The 14,476-nt window shown below is 40.8% G+C and overlaps 1 protein-coding gene across 1 annotated transcript in view; it reads right to left on the bottom strand.

The window, feature by feature from the left end:
* Positions 1-4,704: 4,704 nt before the first annotated feature.
* The window catches only part of SPATA17 (spermatogenesis associated 17), a 119,616-nt gene continuing 109,844 nt past the window's right edge, over positions 4,705-14,476 (bottom strand). The window contains exon 12 of the mRNA XM_023534149.1: positions 4,705-4,787. Within this exon, the coding sequence (XP_023389917.1) occupies positions 4,707-4,787 (81 nt within the window). The 3' untranslated portion in view covers positions 4,705-4,706. The remainder of the gene's footprint in view (positions 4,788-14,476) is intronic.

Here is a 14,476-nt window from a genome sequence, read left to right as displayed (position 1 = left end):
GTCATCTGAGACAGACTCAATGCACAACACTTCAAAGGCATCTGCTCTGTTCTGAATCTAGCTCCTTCCACTCGACTTCTTACACGTCACAATCAATAACGTGCTTTTTAATTCTATTTCCCTTACCCCCAAATGCCAGCCAATTCTTCCTCGCAATAAAGATTGTTTTATTGAGAAAAGCATTTGCTTTTTTATTTGAATTTTCTATACTTATTCACCAAATTTGGTTCTATATGAATGCTTGCTTTTTCTAAAAAAAAAAAAGTAGCATTGGCGATGTTTTAAAAACGAGTCTTCATAGACAACTTCACAAATCGTAATGCATCGCATGCTACCTCCTTACTCTAAACGCTTGCGGAAATTCTAGTTGAGACTATCGGACTGACGAGGGCCAGGTTACGGACTGCATCACGAGACTGGTCCTACAGCTTCAGAGGGCGACGTTCAGACTCTTTCTAATTCCAGCTAATTGTCTTACGAGGTCAGAACCAACAAATATTCACGTGGCATCTATAAAATACCTAATAGATGGCCTACAGTTACTAAAGTATTAAAGGGCGTACTCTTGAGTTACAGTGTCACCAGTCAGACATGTGTTTCGCCTTCAGAAACCACTTACAGGTGAGTACGCCGAGCCGGGCACAACCCCGCAATTGGATGACCGCGTTGCCCTCTGCGGCGGAGACCCAGAAATGTCTTCCCTACTCCAGGTGCCTATGCTTCTGCTCCCACACCCTCTGATCCCTGCCTGTGTGTCTCAAGTTCAATGCACTGAGGGGGTTTCTAATTGTTATGATGAGTTACTATGACCCTCGGGACAAACATTTAATGCAAAACACTCCACACCATTCATACTGCCATCCGTTCATCATTCCCGCTTATATGCTGGTTGCCCTTAACTCGGTATCCAGCGCTGGCCTCATCACTTGACTAAGGCGATAGGGTCAGAATCTGGATGCTTCAGGGAAACCATTTATGACACTTTTGGTCACCAGGGCCTGTGGTTGTGACATTCTCAGAAGTAAAAGACCCACTACTCACACACTATATAAAAGTCGTCAGGTGTAAAATATTATAGTTTATTGAATCATAAGAAGTATGACCTAAGTCCTCATTTGTATTTTCTTTCTAGAATTATAGAGCTTTTTAATAAACCAGAAATGGTTCCCATTTCTTCTTTGAACAGATGCGAGAGAGAGAGAGAGAGAGAGAGACACTTGTGTCAAGGTTACTCAGCCAGCCATGGAAGCAGGGTTCCAGGCAGTGGGGGGTCTTCTATTCCACAGTCACTTCACCCCTTAACCTCATTTTTACATTCTGTCTTCTTTTATTTTCTAAAAACAAAACAGTAAAACAAAAGGAGATATTTTCTAAAAACAAAACGATAAAATGAGAAAAGAAAAAAGAACCCAACGACACAGAAGTTCTCGAATTCTCTATTTGAATCTTCCTCCCTGAGAGCTGGCTCAGCGGACAGTCTGGGAGGCGACACCCCTGGCTGCCCCGTCCTAGCCCTGCAGGAATGACCCTGTCCTCCGATCTCCATCTGCACCACTGCGACCGCGTGTGCAGCCAGAGACGCAGTGCCCAGCCGACCCGCCTCCATCACGGAGAAACTTCTAGAGTGGAACCTCCTCCTATTGGCACGTGGGTTGTTACGTCATCTTTATTCCACGGACCAGTTCGCCAAAAGAAAAATACTAAAGATATCTAGATTTTTGTTTTGTTATTCGCTATGACGGAACTGAAAAGGTGCCAAGTTCACACGGTGCCAAGGTGAATGACAAGGTCTAACGATTTCTCTTGTCGAGTTAAAATGTTAATTCCCAGTGGGCACATCTATAGTTTACAGGCCTGGTTATCCGCTCCCCTCAGGCACCCCCTTGTCCCTCACACAGTGGCCAAGACCTTATTTCCTCTAAAAGAGACAATGGAATTTCATGCCTTTCCCAATTCAGGTGCTAACCAAATGTATTTTTCATTTTAGTTTTTTCTTGGCTATCTGAGTAATTCATATGCCAAATCCCAATGAAGAAAGGAAAAGGTACCCTGTCTTTCATGCATAACAAATAATTTAATTAAAACTCATCTCATCCGGCCTCAAAAATTTTCAACAGGAAGACAGCCTGGACCAAAGCACATTGCAGAGAAGAAACAGAAAACTGAGAAGCACACAGTGCAAGCAAACTACGCTGATAACGACTACCCAGTGATTTCATCTCATCCTGCTAATTTTTCTCCCCTCTAACCTTTAAAGAGACTCTTCTGCCTCAAAGGATGAATGGAGCTAAAAAGACAGCAAAGCAATCTGACAGGGGATAGCATATTCTGGGGCAGGCAAAGCGGTCTATGGGAAACTACCGAAGGTTACCACAGTGATCAGCTACAAAGAAAAATTAAAGAAATGAAAAGGAGTCATATTATCCCGGCCAGAGAGTAGATTTTAAAGTGTGTGTGTGTGTGTGTGTGTGTGTGTGTGTGTGTGTGTGTGTGTGTGTGTTTAAAATCTAATTCGTTCTGAGCAGTTTCAGTGGTAAAATCTTAGTAGATTAATCAAAATGGGTAGGGGTAGGCTCTGTTTATCCTAAACTCAGACATGCTAAGGGAAAGAAAGATTAATCTGATAAAGGCGTCACTATTTCTAATCGGACTGATGGAAAAACGGAGTATGGCTCTGAGAGGCAAAGTCGCATGAATTATAGTGAAGTGATGAACTACCTTGAAGCCGAAGCAATCAAATAGATAGCTCTAAAAATTACTACGGCATCTTTATTCAACGCTTTGGTGCAAGTGTCCGCATCTTGGCCTTTTTTACAAAAAGCAGCACTTTGTCATAGTTGGTGAAATTAAATCTTAATAGGAGAGCCTCAGCTAAGGCTGCTACCCTTTACTTATCAAAATTAATTTCTTTTGAGGAAAGGGCATTCGATAATGTTTTCGATTCGCAAAATAGTGAAAGATCCAAGAGAAGAGTTAGCAAGCATGTTTTTAAAATTCTGTCACATATTCGTATCTGCACATTGTGCGATTTTTAATTAAAAGTAATGTGAAACATTTGTTACTCATCCTTGTCTTTCTTATAAATAATTTAGCAAGTAATTATTTTGTCTTCGGGAAAAAGAAGATAATTCTCTCTAAATTATTATGATTGAACAGAATAAAGTCAAGCTGTTTACGTAATTGGTAGCGAAGAACAAGTAATCCCTATTGCATTATTTTGTTTCGACGCTTGCTTTTGTCTGATGAGATAAAAATTTCAAAAAATGGGGATACAAAGATATTTCTCCCAAAAAGGTACCTATGATCTTACTACCCAGAAATAGCTACCATGAACATTTTTTACAATCCACAAATGTATACGTATACACGTACTATACAAGCACCTGCAAGTGTTTTTGATAAAAGCCCACACATTATGCAATGTGTGTGTACACACACACGCAGAGATTTTTTGATAGACTTAAGCTATGCAGGATTTTTGCATCCAGCCTTCTTTTCTTAGAAAGATATTCGAGTATTTTCATAGTTAATAGGTGAAGATCTATGTTAACCTGTTTAACGTCCTTGTAATATTGCCTTGTACGTCTTTTACCCTTTATTTATCTTAGCATGTAACAAGCGCTCACGTTGTTTTCAACCTCGACACCATTATAAACAGAATATACCTTTGAATTAAAACCTATTTAAAATCACACACAAATATGAAAATTTTTTATCTAGACTACTTTACATTATGAGTTACAAATGCTAGATAAATGCTCCAATGGGTCATAATACTTTATAAACCTTGAAACTGCAATTCCACTAGCATTATAGACATGTGTGTTTCTATTAGTTCAGAATATTTCATATTTCCCTTCGTGCATTCCTTTGGAGTCATTAAAAGACAGATATCGGGATCTGCATTTAACATACTGACTTCCACGTTGAAGCACCCGAAGTAATAAGTGAAGGAGAGGAGACTGACATTAAATCTAGACAACACAAGCTGCTTCTGTGTCCCTTCCGAGGGACCTGAGCTAGCTTCCCTTGGGTCTGGGGTGTGGAGGATGCCAGGAGAATTCTAACCGGCATGATTTGCTCATTTCTGCCTCTTTTCCGTTAACTGTAGTGACCTGTGCTCTCTTCATCCAACGCCTCCTCTAACTGGGCTGAAAATGCCAAAATATCTCCTAGATGCCTTACTTTGATCGTAAGCATTTCTCGGTTTTTAAACACCTTAGCAGTAACACTCATTGAGAGTTAGCTTATTCTGAGATCTCGAATTTTATGTGGGTCTTTGCTCTTCCCTATAGTGTAAACGCTGGCAATCGGAGACCCCGGACACTATTTATTCAGAAACCCTTAAAGAGGTCTCGTACTTGGAATAACACACATAATGAATACAGTATTTTCAACTCTACTGTATCAACACAGTATTGAGAAATGTTTTAGCTTTTGGACACTGACGATATTTTTTCATTTGATTGTGTAAAACTATTTTTCTATTGTATTAATTGATTTAAAGAGAAAGAGTCTATTTTAGAAAAGAGATTTGAAAAACAAAGCCCATGTGTTTGAATGTTGAAAGCCATTAGGCTAGAATGAAAGGTTATGCATAAAGGTTATTCTTGCATGGTTTTTAAAATGCTAGACAGTTAAGTCACTCTCGTTTGATTTGTTACTTAAAATGGTTTTGAAGTATTGCTTAGCAAAAATGCATACCTTTATAAAATTTGTCCAGCTTTTGAATACATTTTTCCATAGTTCGAGAAGAGATCGATTGGTGGCAATACAGTTTGGAAATTCTAGGAGGAAAAAGAGCAAAGATTACCACAAAGATCTTACTGACTTTGCATTATTATTAATGACTGTTACTATTTTGTTACAATTTACATCATACTAAACTGCTGAATATGTAGATTTTAATTGTCCTTCCAATTTTCCATCATATTCTCAAATAAAACAACATTCACAGGTAAGTTTTAACAGTTGAATCAGAGAGATTGAAACTTTATTTTTTAGGCGAGGCAATCCTTGGTTGGCCTCATAGATTGCAAGGACCTTGTCAGTTTATAATCCCTTATTTTTTTAATTATTTTTTATGCCTACAGCACCTGGTCTTCCTAGGTGGTCTCCCATCCAAGTACTAACCAGGCCCGATCCTGCTTAGCTTCCAACATCAACAAGACGCTCTGACCAATGCAATGATTGGACAAAGCCACTTGTCTTCAACGGGCTCACAGTCTGTTTTTTACCTTGATCTCTAAGGCCCCAAGTGACCCTTCTCCCCCTGGGTCCCTTTCTGACATTTCCGCGTCATGTAATCATCTCTAGAAACACCTGTTTACCGAGCATGTCTTCTCTCGGAGCCTATAAAGGCCCCTAGCTGGACGGCTTTGCGCCCAGTCATTCCTACGCTTCCTTCCCTCCTACACCACGTGGCTGTCGCGCGAGGCCCTGCCCGGCCACCTGCAGATGACACACCAGCCTTGAAACTTCCTATCGCTTTCACTGGCCCTATTTTCTTGGCAGCAATGGCCGCTCTTTGATCTTTTATATTTATTGATTTTGTGTCCCCCATAAGATTATGAGCTTTGTTTTGTGCAAAGTAAATATTTGTTGACTGCATGGATGGTAGAGGAAAGGTGACATACTCAGATAACTACGACAGAGGCCAACCGTGGTGAGTACCACAGAACTGATTCAAAGGCATGGACGAAGAGCTGAGAGGGAGGTCGGGTCATTTTTGTTGGGTCACGTCTTCAGCATTTGAAGACAGACATGAATGCTTTCGTGCAGATTAAACAGGCAAAGTCACTAAAGAGGTAAAGTACTAAATTATTAGCAGACACTGTTAATAAATGGTCAGACTATATAAAGGTGTATGTTTCTCCTTATAAAGGAGGCCTATCTTTAATGAAGATAATTTTGGATAATTTTTTTTTTTCCTTAAGAAACCTTGGGAAGAAGGACATCTGCCCTGGGCTCACCTCTTGAGGGAGGTCCCATTGTTACAAACACATCAGATAAATGCATTAAAGGACACGCAGGTACTTGTCACTCGGGATTGGCTCAGGTATGATGGAGCCCCCCACCCTCAATATCTGCCTTTATACTAATGCTGGTCGGGCCCCAGGGGCACTGCTTTCAAGTACAAAGAAAATCTGAGTGACAAAAGTGCTCAGATAAAAGACAAATTGATTTGAGTATAACCCTTCCTCTTGGATGGCATTGACGTGACAGAACTTGATGTAAGGAAGCATCATTTGTCTGTGGTGCTGAACATCCATGGTCTCGCTTCCTTTTAGTTCCAAATTGTGATTCTAGGGTTACTCAGGAATCTACGCAGAATTTGCAGCAGTTACATGTGGCCTTTCAGGAACATTGTGCAATTTTAAAGAATTCACATCACTCTTAAATTTCAGTGTATGAATCTTAAGCATATGTGTGATGCATGATAGCGATTATTTTATGTTGGCACTTGATGAACCTAGAACTGTGAATAGTTTTAGTTTAAAAAAATACATATAACAATAATGAATTTAATTTTCAAAAAAGGTAAATCAAATGGTTAGTTTTATTTAAACTACCTTAGTTTAAGTTTTTGATATTTATTAATTATATTTAGTTTTCATTTTAATAGATCATTTTGAATATTTAAAGTAAGTTATTTTTTAAAATGTATATTTCAATTTTTGTTTTTTACATTTACTTCAAATTACTTTGGATAAAAATATATTCAGAGCATATATTTAAATTCATTGAATGATTATAGTAGAAAAGAAAGATCTAAAATCAAGAATCTGAGCTTCCATTTTAGGAAACTAGAAAAAAAGCAAATGAAATCCAAGTGAAAAGAAGAAATAATAAAATCAGAGCAAAAGTCACGAAATTGAAAACAGGAAATGAATAGAGAAAATCAACAAAACTAAAAGCTGGTTCTTTGAAAAGATGAATAAAATTAATAAACACTGAGCCAGTGTAACTAAGAAAAAGGGGAGAAGACTCAAATTACTAATAATTACTAAAAAAGATGGGACATTACTACTGATACCATGGACATTAAAAGATTATAAATACAGAAGTATTAGGAACAGTTGACCATGAATTTGATAGCTGAGATGAAATGGACCGATTCCTTAAAAGAAGCAATCTACCAAAACTCACACAAGGAGAAACAATATGAATAGGCCTACGTGTATTTTAAAAATTGAACTGATAATTAATAACCTTCCCAAACAGGTCTAGATGATTTCATTGGTGCATTCTACCAAACCAACCACCCACTCTCTCTCTCTCTCTCTCTCTCCTCTCTCTCTCTCACACACACACACACACACCAGATGATACCGATTCTCTATAACTCATTCTGTTTCATCAAAGATAAAATGGAGATATTGACCTCACAGGGTTGTTGTGAGGATTAAATAGGAAGAAACGTCCGTCACCAGCGCTAGTATATTCTTCTCTCTTTCCTTCAATGGTAAAAGTCTATTCATAGTCTACCTACCATGTTCTTTCAAAAATCAAATTAAATAAATTTCATTCATACCTGTGAAGCAGGTGAGACTACTTATGGTGAATCAATTTAGTGAAACAAGGACCCAAAGGCTTTTGATCACATCCTCCATCGGCAAAAGTATTTTGAACATGCGCTCTCAACATATGTCTAAGTTATTTGTGCTAAATTATATATGTGTAACACTGTGGTAGTATAATTTAATGTTAAATAGATCTGTAAATGAGATAAAAATAGAAACGGAAGTCTAATATTTTATGCCTACATTCCTGTGTATCCTCTTGTATGCTTAATTTTGAACCCCTCCAATATAATAAATGAAGACTCACTTAATTCCAGGTTATGAATTAATCTGCGCATCTCATTAATATCTGATCGTCTACAGTATATTAGGGGTGCTCCTGACGAAGGGTACCCAAACTCAGTCCCGTCTCCCACGAGTGGGAGCGTCGCACGGCAGGCACTGACAGTCGTGTAGATAAACAAGGATTGCCTCTTCAAGTACCTACACTCCACATCCCAGGAAGAAAACCAGAATTTTTTATACCACTGTTATTTTTTAATTTAAAACCTCCCATTCTTACTTGGCCCCAGGCAACCAATAACTGTTACTTACCTCTGATACAGAAGAGGCGAATATGCCATTTAGACAGCTTTAGTTTTGGGAAAAAATCTGTTGCTGATTCTTATTGGTTTAAAATTTGCCCGTAATATATAAAACCGGCCACCCCGCCACGGGAAGCTATTGATGAGCTCAAAAAACCACCTGCACAACACTTGCGCAGTGTCACTTTTTAAAGGAGGGGTTGGGGACTGCTTTTCTGAAAAATAGCCTCACGAAGACAAAACACTAGGGATGGTAATTCTAATTCCTGCCACAGCCCTTGCTTGCCAGAGCAGACAGCTTTTGCTGTTAGGATGCCCAGCCAAACACAAATAATCCACTGCCAGAATGAGCTCCTTGGGACAATTTAGGCATCTTTGGAAGCGAACGGCTCTTTGAGCTGGAATGCAGCCCAGGTCCATTTTCAAACCCAAGTCAAAATGACAAAGAGCAAATTTCCTGGGCCAGTCACCCCCGAAGTGTAAGATCACTTTAGGTTGGCAGATGCACTGCTTCTCTAGTTATTTAAGGCTTTGGTATACACATTACTACTTTTATTTCAATGTGGGTATTTCCAAATTCTAAAGTTATATATTTGAGTTTTTATTGGTTTCCCCCCTCCCCCACATTTTTACATATCTTGCCTTCTTATTAGTTTCATCTGTCTTTCTCTTGTTTAGTTCATGTCCCTCCCCCATCTTTAAAACTCTGGCTATAAACGCACAGATGGGAAATAGCAGGCCAGACATGTAAGCTGAAACGTGTAAACCTATTGTATTATGGTGTTTTTGTATTACGGCCATAATAAAAAAGAAACAAGATATAAAGATATATCAGAAGAAATAGATGTAGATATAGAAATAGAGAGATACATGTAACACATGGCCTTCACTGTTTAATTTCAACTACAGACAAGAAGAATGGCATCTAAATAAAAGTCGCAGAAGTGGAACATCCAGCGAGCTACAACGTGCGGTTGGAATGACCTGCATCCTGTTGGTTGATTCGACAGCAGAGCTAAAGACAGCAGGATAAGAGTTGCCTGTAACGTTATTTTCGTATACGGTGACGGCCCGTTTCAAATGCCGAGAGAGGGAGATGCCAGGAGAAACTGGCATGAACGGGAAAGTTCGGCTTGCGGATGGTTAGTGGACTGGAAAAACGCTGCAAAAATGTTCAGAGAGAACATGGTTTAAGGGGAATCACTTAGAATACGAACAACAGCTGAAACCAGGATTGTCGTGTTCCAAAATAGCAAGTGTTTCTTATGGGAAAGAGAACGCCTCGTGCGATCCGGTCCTCCGGGAAACCACGGAGGGGGATTGATGGCTCAAAGGTCGCACCGAGCTCTCCACGGTACTCCCGGGTTTAGCACAGTGTCTCACACAGAGTAGAGGCTCGAAAGATATTATCAAGGGAATGACTGAATTATGAGTAAACGGTTGGCCCTGGGGACACCGTGCACCTGTTCGAAGTCTCAGTCTGAGCCTTCCAGAATAGCAAACCTTTACTCTGTCATTCAGCCCTGTCAGCCCGGAAACCACACGGAGGAGATGGGAACTGTGTGGCATGCCCGTCATCACCGAGAGGTCCTCGCAGAGCCCACCCCACACTCTGAAACCACTTTTCCAGCTGTGCCCGGTTCCTTCTGAGCCTCCAGTAACTTCAGGCCAGAAGTATTTGGGGGACAGAGAAGTCGGGATGGAGGGAGGGAGGGAGCAGGGAGGGAGAGGAAGGGGGATCTATCTGTGAGTTCGATGAGCAATGGAGAGGGCTCTCTTCGTCTTATCTGTTGTATTGCCAGTTACCAACACAGTGCCTGCCACACATCAGGACTCGACAAGTCCTGGCTGAGTAGAAACACAGGATTTCGCACTGAGACTCTGTTTTGCGAGGATGAGAACGCCCAGATTCATCAGTAAATAGGCTGTTCAATAACGACTTTAAAAACCCCTGCTCCCATTGAGCCTCATTATTCGGATTCCTTATTTGCAAGTTCATCCACTTGCTAAAATTTATTTGCCACCCAAAATCAATACTCACAGAGCTTGCAGAGTGAATCAGAGATCTGAGCGGAGTGGAGGAAAATTTGAGTCACCAGATACACACAGCTGTGGCCTGCCTTCTCGTGCTCTATTCAGTGACACCTTTTCCACGTTTTCGTTCTTTTTGTCGGCGATTTCACTGTTTACAGTGGACCGCAAGCATAGTGCTGAAGTGCTGTCTAGTGCTCTTGAGAACAAGAAGGCTGCTGTGTGCATGTGTGAGAGGAGCTTCGCTCAGGCAGGAGTTATAGGGCTATTCGATGCTAATGAATCAACGATATATATGTGTATACATGAGGATAAGAACTCTTTAAGCAGAGACACACATAAAGCAATGTTACGCATCGTGTAGCTGATCAGAGGCTTGCAGGAACCCAAGCCTGTGTTTCCCCTGGTTGCAATGGCTCAGCATGTGCTAAGTCGGTGTGCGCAGTGACTGCATCAGCTACTGCAAATTCAAGGACAGACCGCACATCTGCAGGAGAGTCGGGCTCCATCACGACGTGCTCCGCCAGCATAGCACAGGCAGCACGCCCCCTCGGGCACGAGTAACACGAACAGACGAATGGATGAGAATATGAGCGCGTGTAACGAACTTACGGAGTCAATATTGTTTACTTCTCTGTATGGGTGGTTCGCAAATAATTCTTCATGAATACGAACCATATAGAGATGATAACCTAAAATATTATTTTATAAGAGTTGTCATTTTAGTATGATTTCTCTAAGATTAAAAATACGATAAGGTATAATCGAAGATTTAATAGACTTCTCATCATCCCCTACTAAACCTAGCTTTTCATATTATCATCAGGAATTGTTTAATTTCTTTCTGCTCTTTTTGGAAGGCAGCTATGCTCACCACTATACCACCGCCACCGCCTCTTTCTGCTCATTTTGAAGAACTGGTTTTCAAAAATTCGTTCTTGCTTCCTTTCCATTCCTTTCCCTTCCCTTCTGTCTTTCCTTTCTTCCAAAAAAAAAAAAAAAAAAAAATCAATCCAGGGCCCGCTTATGCCAAGCGCTCTGCTAGGACCCAGAAATGAGTAAGTTCGGCACAAATTCCTGTCTTTGTGGAACTTAAATTTCTAGTGATCAGACACAGACAATAAGCAAATGTCAAGTAACAGCAAGTGCTATGAAGAAAAATAAGGCAGGGTGAAGGAGAAGGGCCGAGGGAAATCGGGACGGGCTTGCGGTTTCAAACCGGGCGGTCAGGACAGGTGGCCGAGGTGACATCTGTGCACACGTGTCTCCATGCAAACAGAACTACATTTTTGTCACTACACCATGACTGTCATTTCAAGTAACTGAAACCCACTCAGCAACTCTACAGAGATGGATCGATCTGCTCTCAGATTTTTGGAGGGCAAACTTTTCCAACGTCTGGAAGCGCTCGGCGTACGTGGCCCTCGTTGGGCGGAAGGCGGGCGAGCCTCGAGCGATCAGAAACGGTGGCTTGCTTCTCCGCAGGCGGCATGGACGGGGCACCACGGCCTTGCCGTATGTGAACAGAGCTCCGTTAATTTCACTTCCTCCGACGGGCGCCATCATATACTGATGCTGTCATCACACGCATGTGCTGACGCCTCCCAGTCCCCGAGGCAGGGGTGTGCGATGGTCCGGCAAGTGATGGGGCCTCGCCCCTAATTTCTAGTTCCCCCTAGGGCATTTGCATCCCTCATGCAGCTCGGCCCACGAGAGACATTGGGAGAAGTGAAGAGGACCATTAAGAACAGTTACCTGTTTCTTTCCTTGATACCACTAATGGTGTGTAATGTCAAACAGTAATTAGCCAGAAAAAAAATTCACATGGAAATGCCACGTGAGGCATGGCTTGGGTAAGTGGCAGCTGAAGATTTTTTTTTTTTTTTTTAAGATAGCAACAACTAACTTTGGTTACGGTTTGCTTTTCTTTTGGCGATTATGGGCTCCCGTGAGAAAAAGGATCCTCCTCCATGAGAAGTACTGACAGAATGCATCCTCCCTCCACTTTTGCTAAATTATCTACATCTAAGGTTTGGGGATGAGATTTATTATAAATTCTTGGTTAGCTGGAGGGGAGGCCTCGGCATAACATGTCTTGCTCATTTTCTGATTCCCTCCGAAAGAGCAAACATCCTAAAGCAGTGCACTGGATAACCTACGCGGCGCAGCCAACTAAAATGAAGGGCCATTTAATCTGTTATTTCAATGGCTTCAAAAGCGCAAATCTTACCCTTGGAATCAACTAGTCATCAGATCTTAAAACAAACAGTAATATTGCCTTGGCTTCATAAAAGCCAGTTTATCTCCCTCTGAAGTATATCATTTTCATCAAACAATGTTTTTGTTTTTTTACTCTTCTACTGTGAAAATACGTTTGATGATGTTTGGTGTAAAAATTAAGAAATTAGTGTCACAGCAGGGAGTCTGCCAACAACACTCCTTTAATCTTATCCTTCAAGCAGCGGCAGAAAACGTATTAATTGCAGTTTAATTTATGCAACAAATATTTCATTTTAATTACGCTTAATTTTTGTCAGCTATAAAAATGTCAAATAGTTCCGACAGTTTTTCCGCACGCGTTTTTCCTTTAAGTGAAAGAATTAAAATCAAGTGCCGTTTCTGAAAGAAATTATGAAAGATTTCTAATTACTGCTTATGTTTTTGAAAAATTGCTAATCGAGTGGCCCCAAAATAACGTCTGGGAACATGCGAACTTGCAGCTTTATTACTCAATATTTATAATTCTTAGTAATATACGTGCATCATTAACATGATGACATTCTCACAGGAAGGTTTTTTTTTTTTCCCCCTGTAATTATAGGATATATTGATAACTGTCATTGAATGGTGGATTTTCTCTACAGAAATGTTTTTGTTAATTCCTCTCAGGAAAACTAAGACCAGAATAAGCGAAGCTGATTGCTGCTGATAGCGGCGCTGAAGCAAAGAGTATTTACCGTTAACAGACGCAGAAAGGGGAACAGGACGCCAACCCGCTGAGGCTGAACAGCGCTAATTACATTCGGCAAATATTTATGAAGCTTTTACTAGGTGCACATCCTACCCAAACAGCCAGGCTCATATAAAGATGCTGCCTCCTCCCGGAAATCCTCCTTCGGATGTCAATCGAATCTCCCTGCATGAATGCCTGCGGTGCACAGTTACAGCCTTCTCGGGCTCTTGTCGATTTTGTTTTGTATCGTGGCAATTCCCTGACGTGTTTCGGCTCCTCCCCCAGACCATAAGGTGCCTGGGGGCAGGATCCGGGCCTTCTGTGTTTATATCCACCGTCTGTCCCCATTCAGATATACTTGGAAGTGAATGAAATGCTCTGGGGGTTACGTTTTTTGGAAATAATGCTATCGTTTCAAAAGCCTCTCTAGAAAAGTTGTGTAGACCTGCATTTTGAAGTTGTTCATTTGGAAGACCGCAGGTTTTAAGATGGCAGAGCAATGAATTCCATGCCCTGTCTTATCCTCTCAGCAATGCTCCCTGTGCCCAAACATGGAGGGTTATAAACATCTACCAAACTGCATCTTCAGTGAAGCCAGGAGTCAGTGGCGACTCTGAAGTATAATTTATGTGGAGAAACAGATATGGACCATTACCATTCCAGACCTGGAAGGAATGTAGACCGGGGACGGCCTGGTGTCTGGAGAAGGGCCACTCAGGAACCCCTTCCCCTCCCCACCCAAACTGTGACCTGGGTGGTAGGCCACCTAGGCATCCCACAGGGGAGGGAGGCACAGGGCTGGCCTGAAGACCCAAAGGAAGGATCATCATATAACCTGCAAGCTCCCTCTCCACGTTCCCCAAGGGACACTACTTCCCCGCCAAAAAAACTAAAACAAAAAAACCAACGGAAGACACCAGGTACAGCAGAGAGATAAATACATAAATAAACAATTTAGATGAATTTGAGACAATACAAGAAGTAGAACAAACTATTATTAAAAATCTAAAACAAATATTCTAAGAAACATTAGAAAGGATAATGTGCCTATTAAGCAAGTAATATAGGTGCTACTATAAAAAGATTTTTAAATAGCTTTATTTAATTAGCAATATGAAAGCAAAAAAAAAAAAATTGATAGAAAAATTGGAATTTAACACCAAGCACAACAAAATGGAAATAGGAGGTAAACGATTAAAAAAATAAGTTGAAGATCGATGTAGAGAATTTCATCTCTAAGAGATCTAATAAAAAAAAAAAAATCTGAGAAAACAAAGAGAAAAGAATTAGGAAAAAATGCAAGAAAATTTCCCCAAAGCAGAATGACAGATAACACACATGGCTTAAGACAGAGCGGAAACAACTTTCAACTTCAAATTCTCTAT

Source organism: Pteropus vampyrus, unplaced genomic scaffold (assembly GCF_000151845.1).
Source record: "Pteropus vampyrus isolate Shadow unplaced genomic scaffold, Pvam_2.0 Scaffold121, whole genome shotgun sequence".
NCBI classification, from domain to species: domain Eukaryota; kingdom Metazoa; phylum Chordata; class Mammalia; order Chiroptera; family Pteropodidae; genus Pteropus; species Pteropus vampyrus.
Note: the sequence above shows the minus strand (reverse complement) of the source record. Positions and strands in the feature narration are given on the sequence as shown.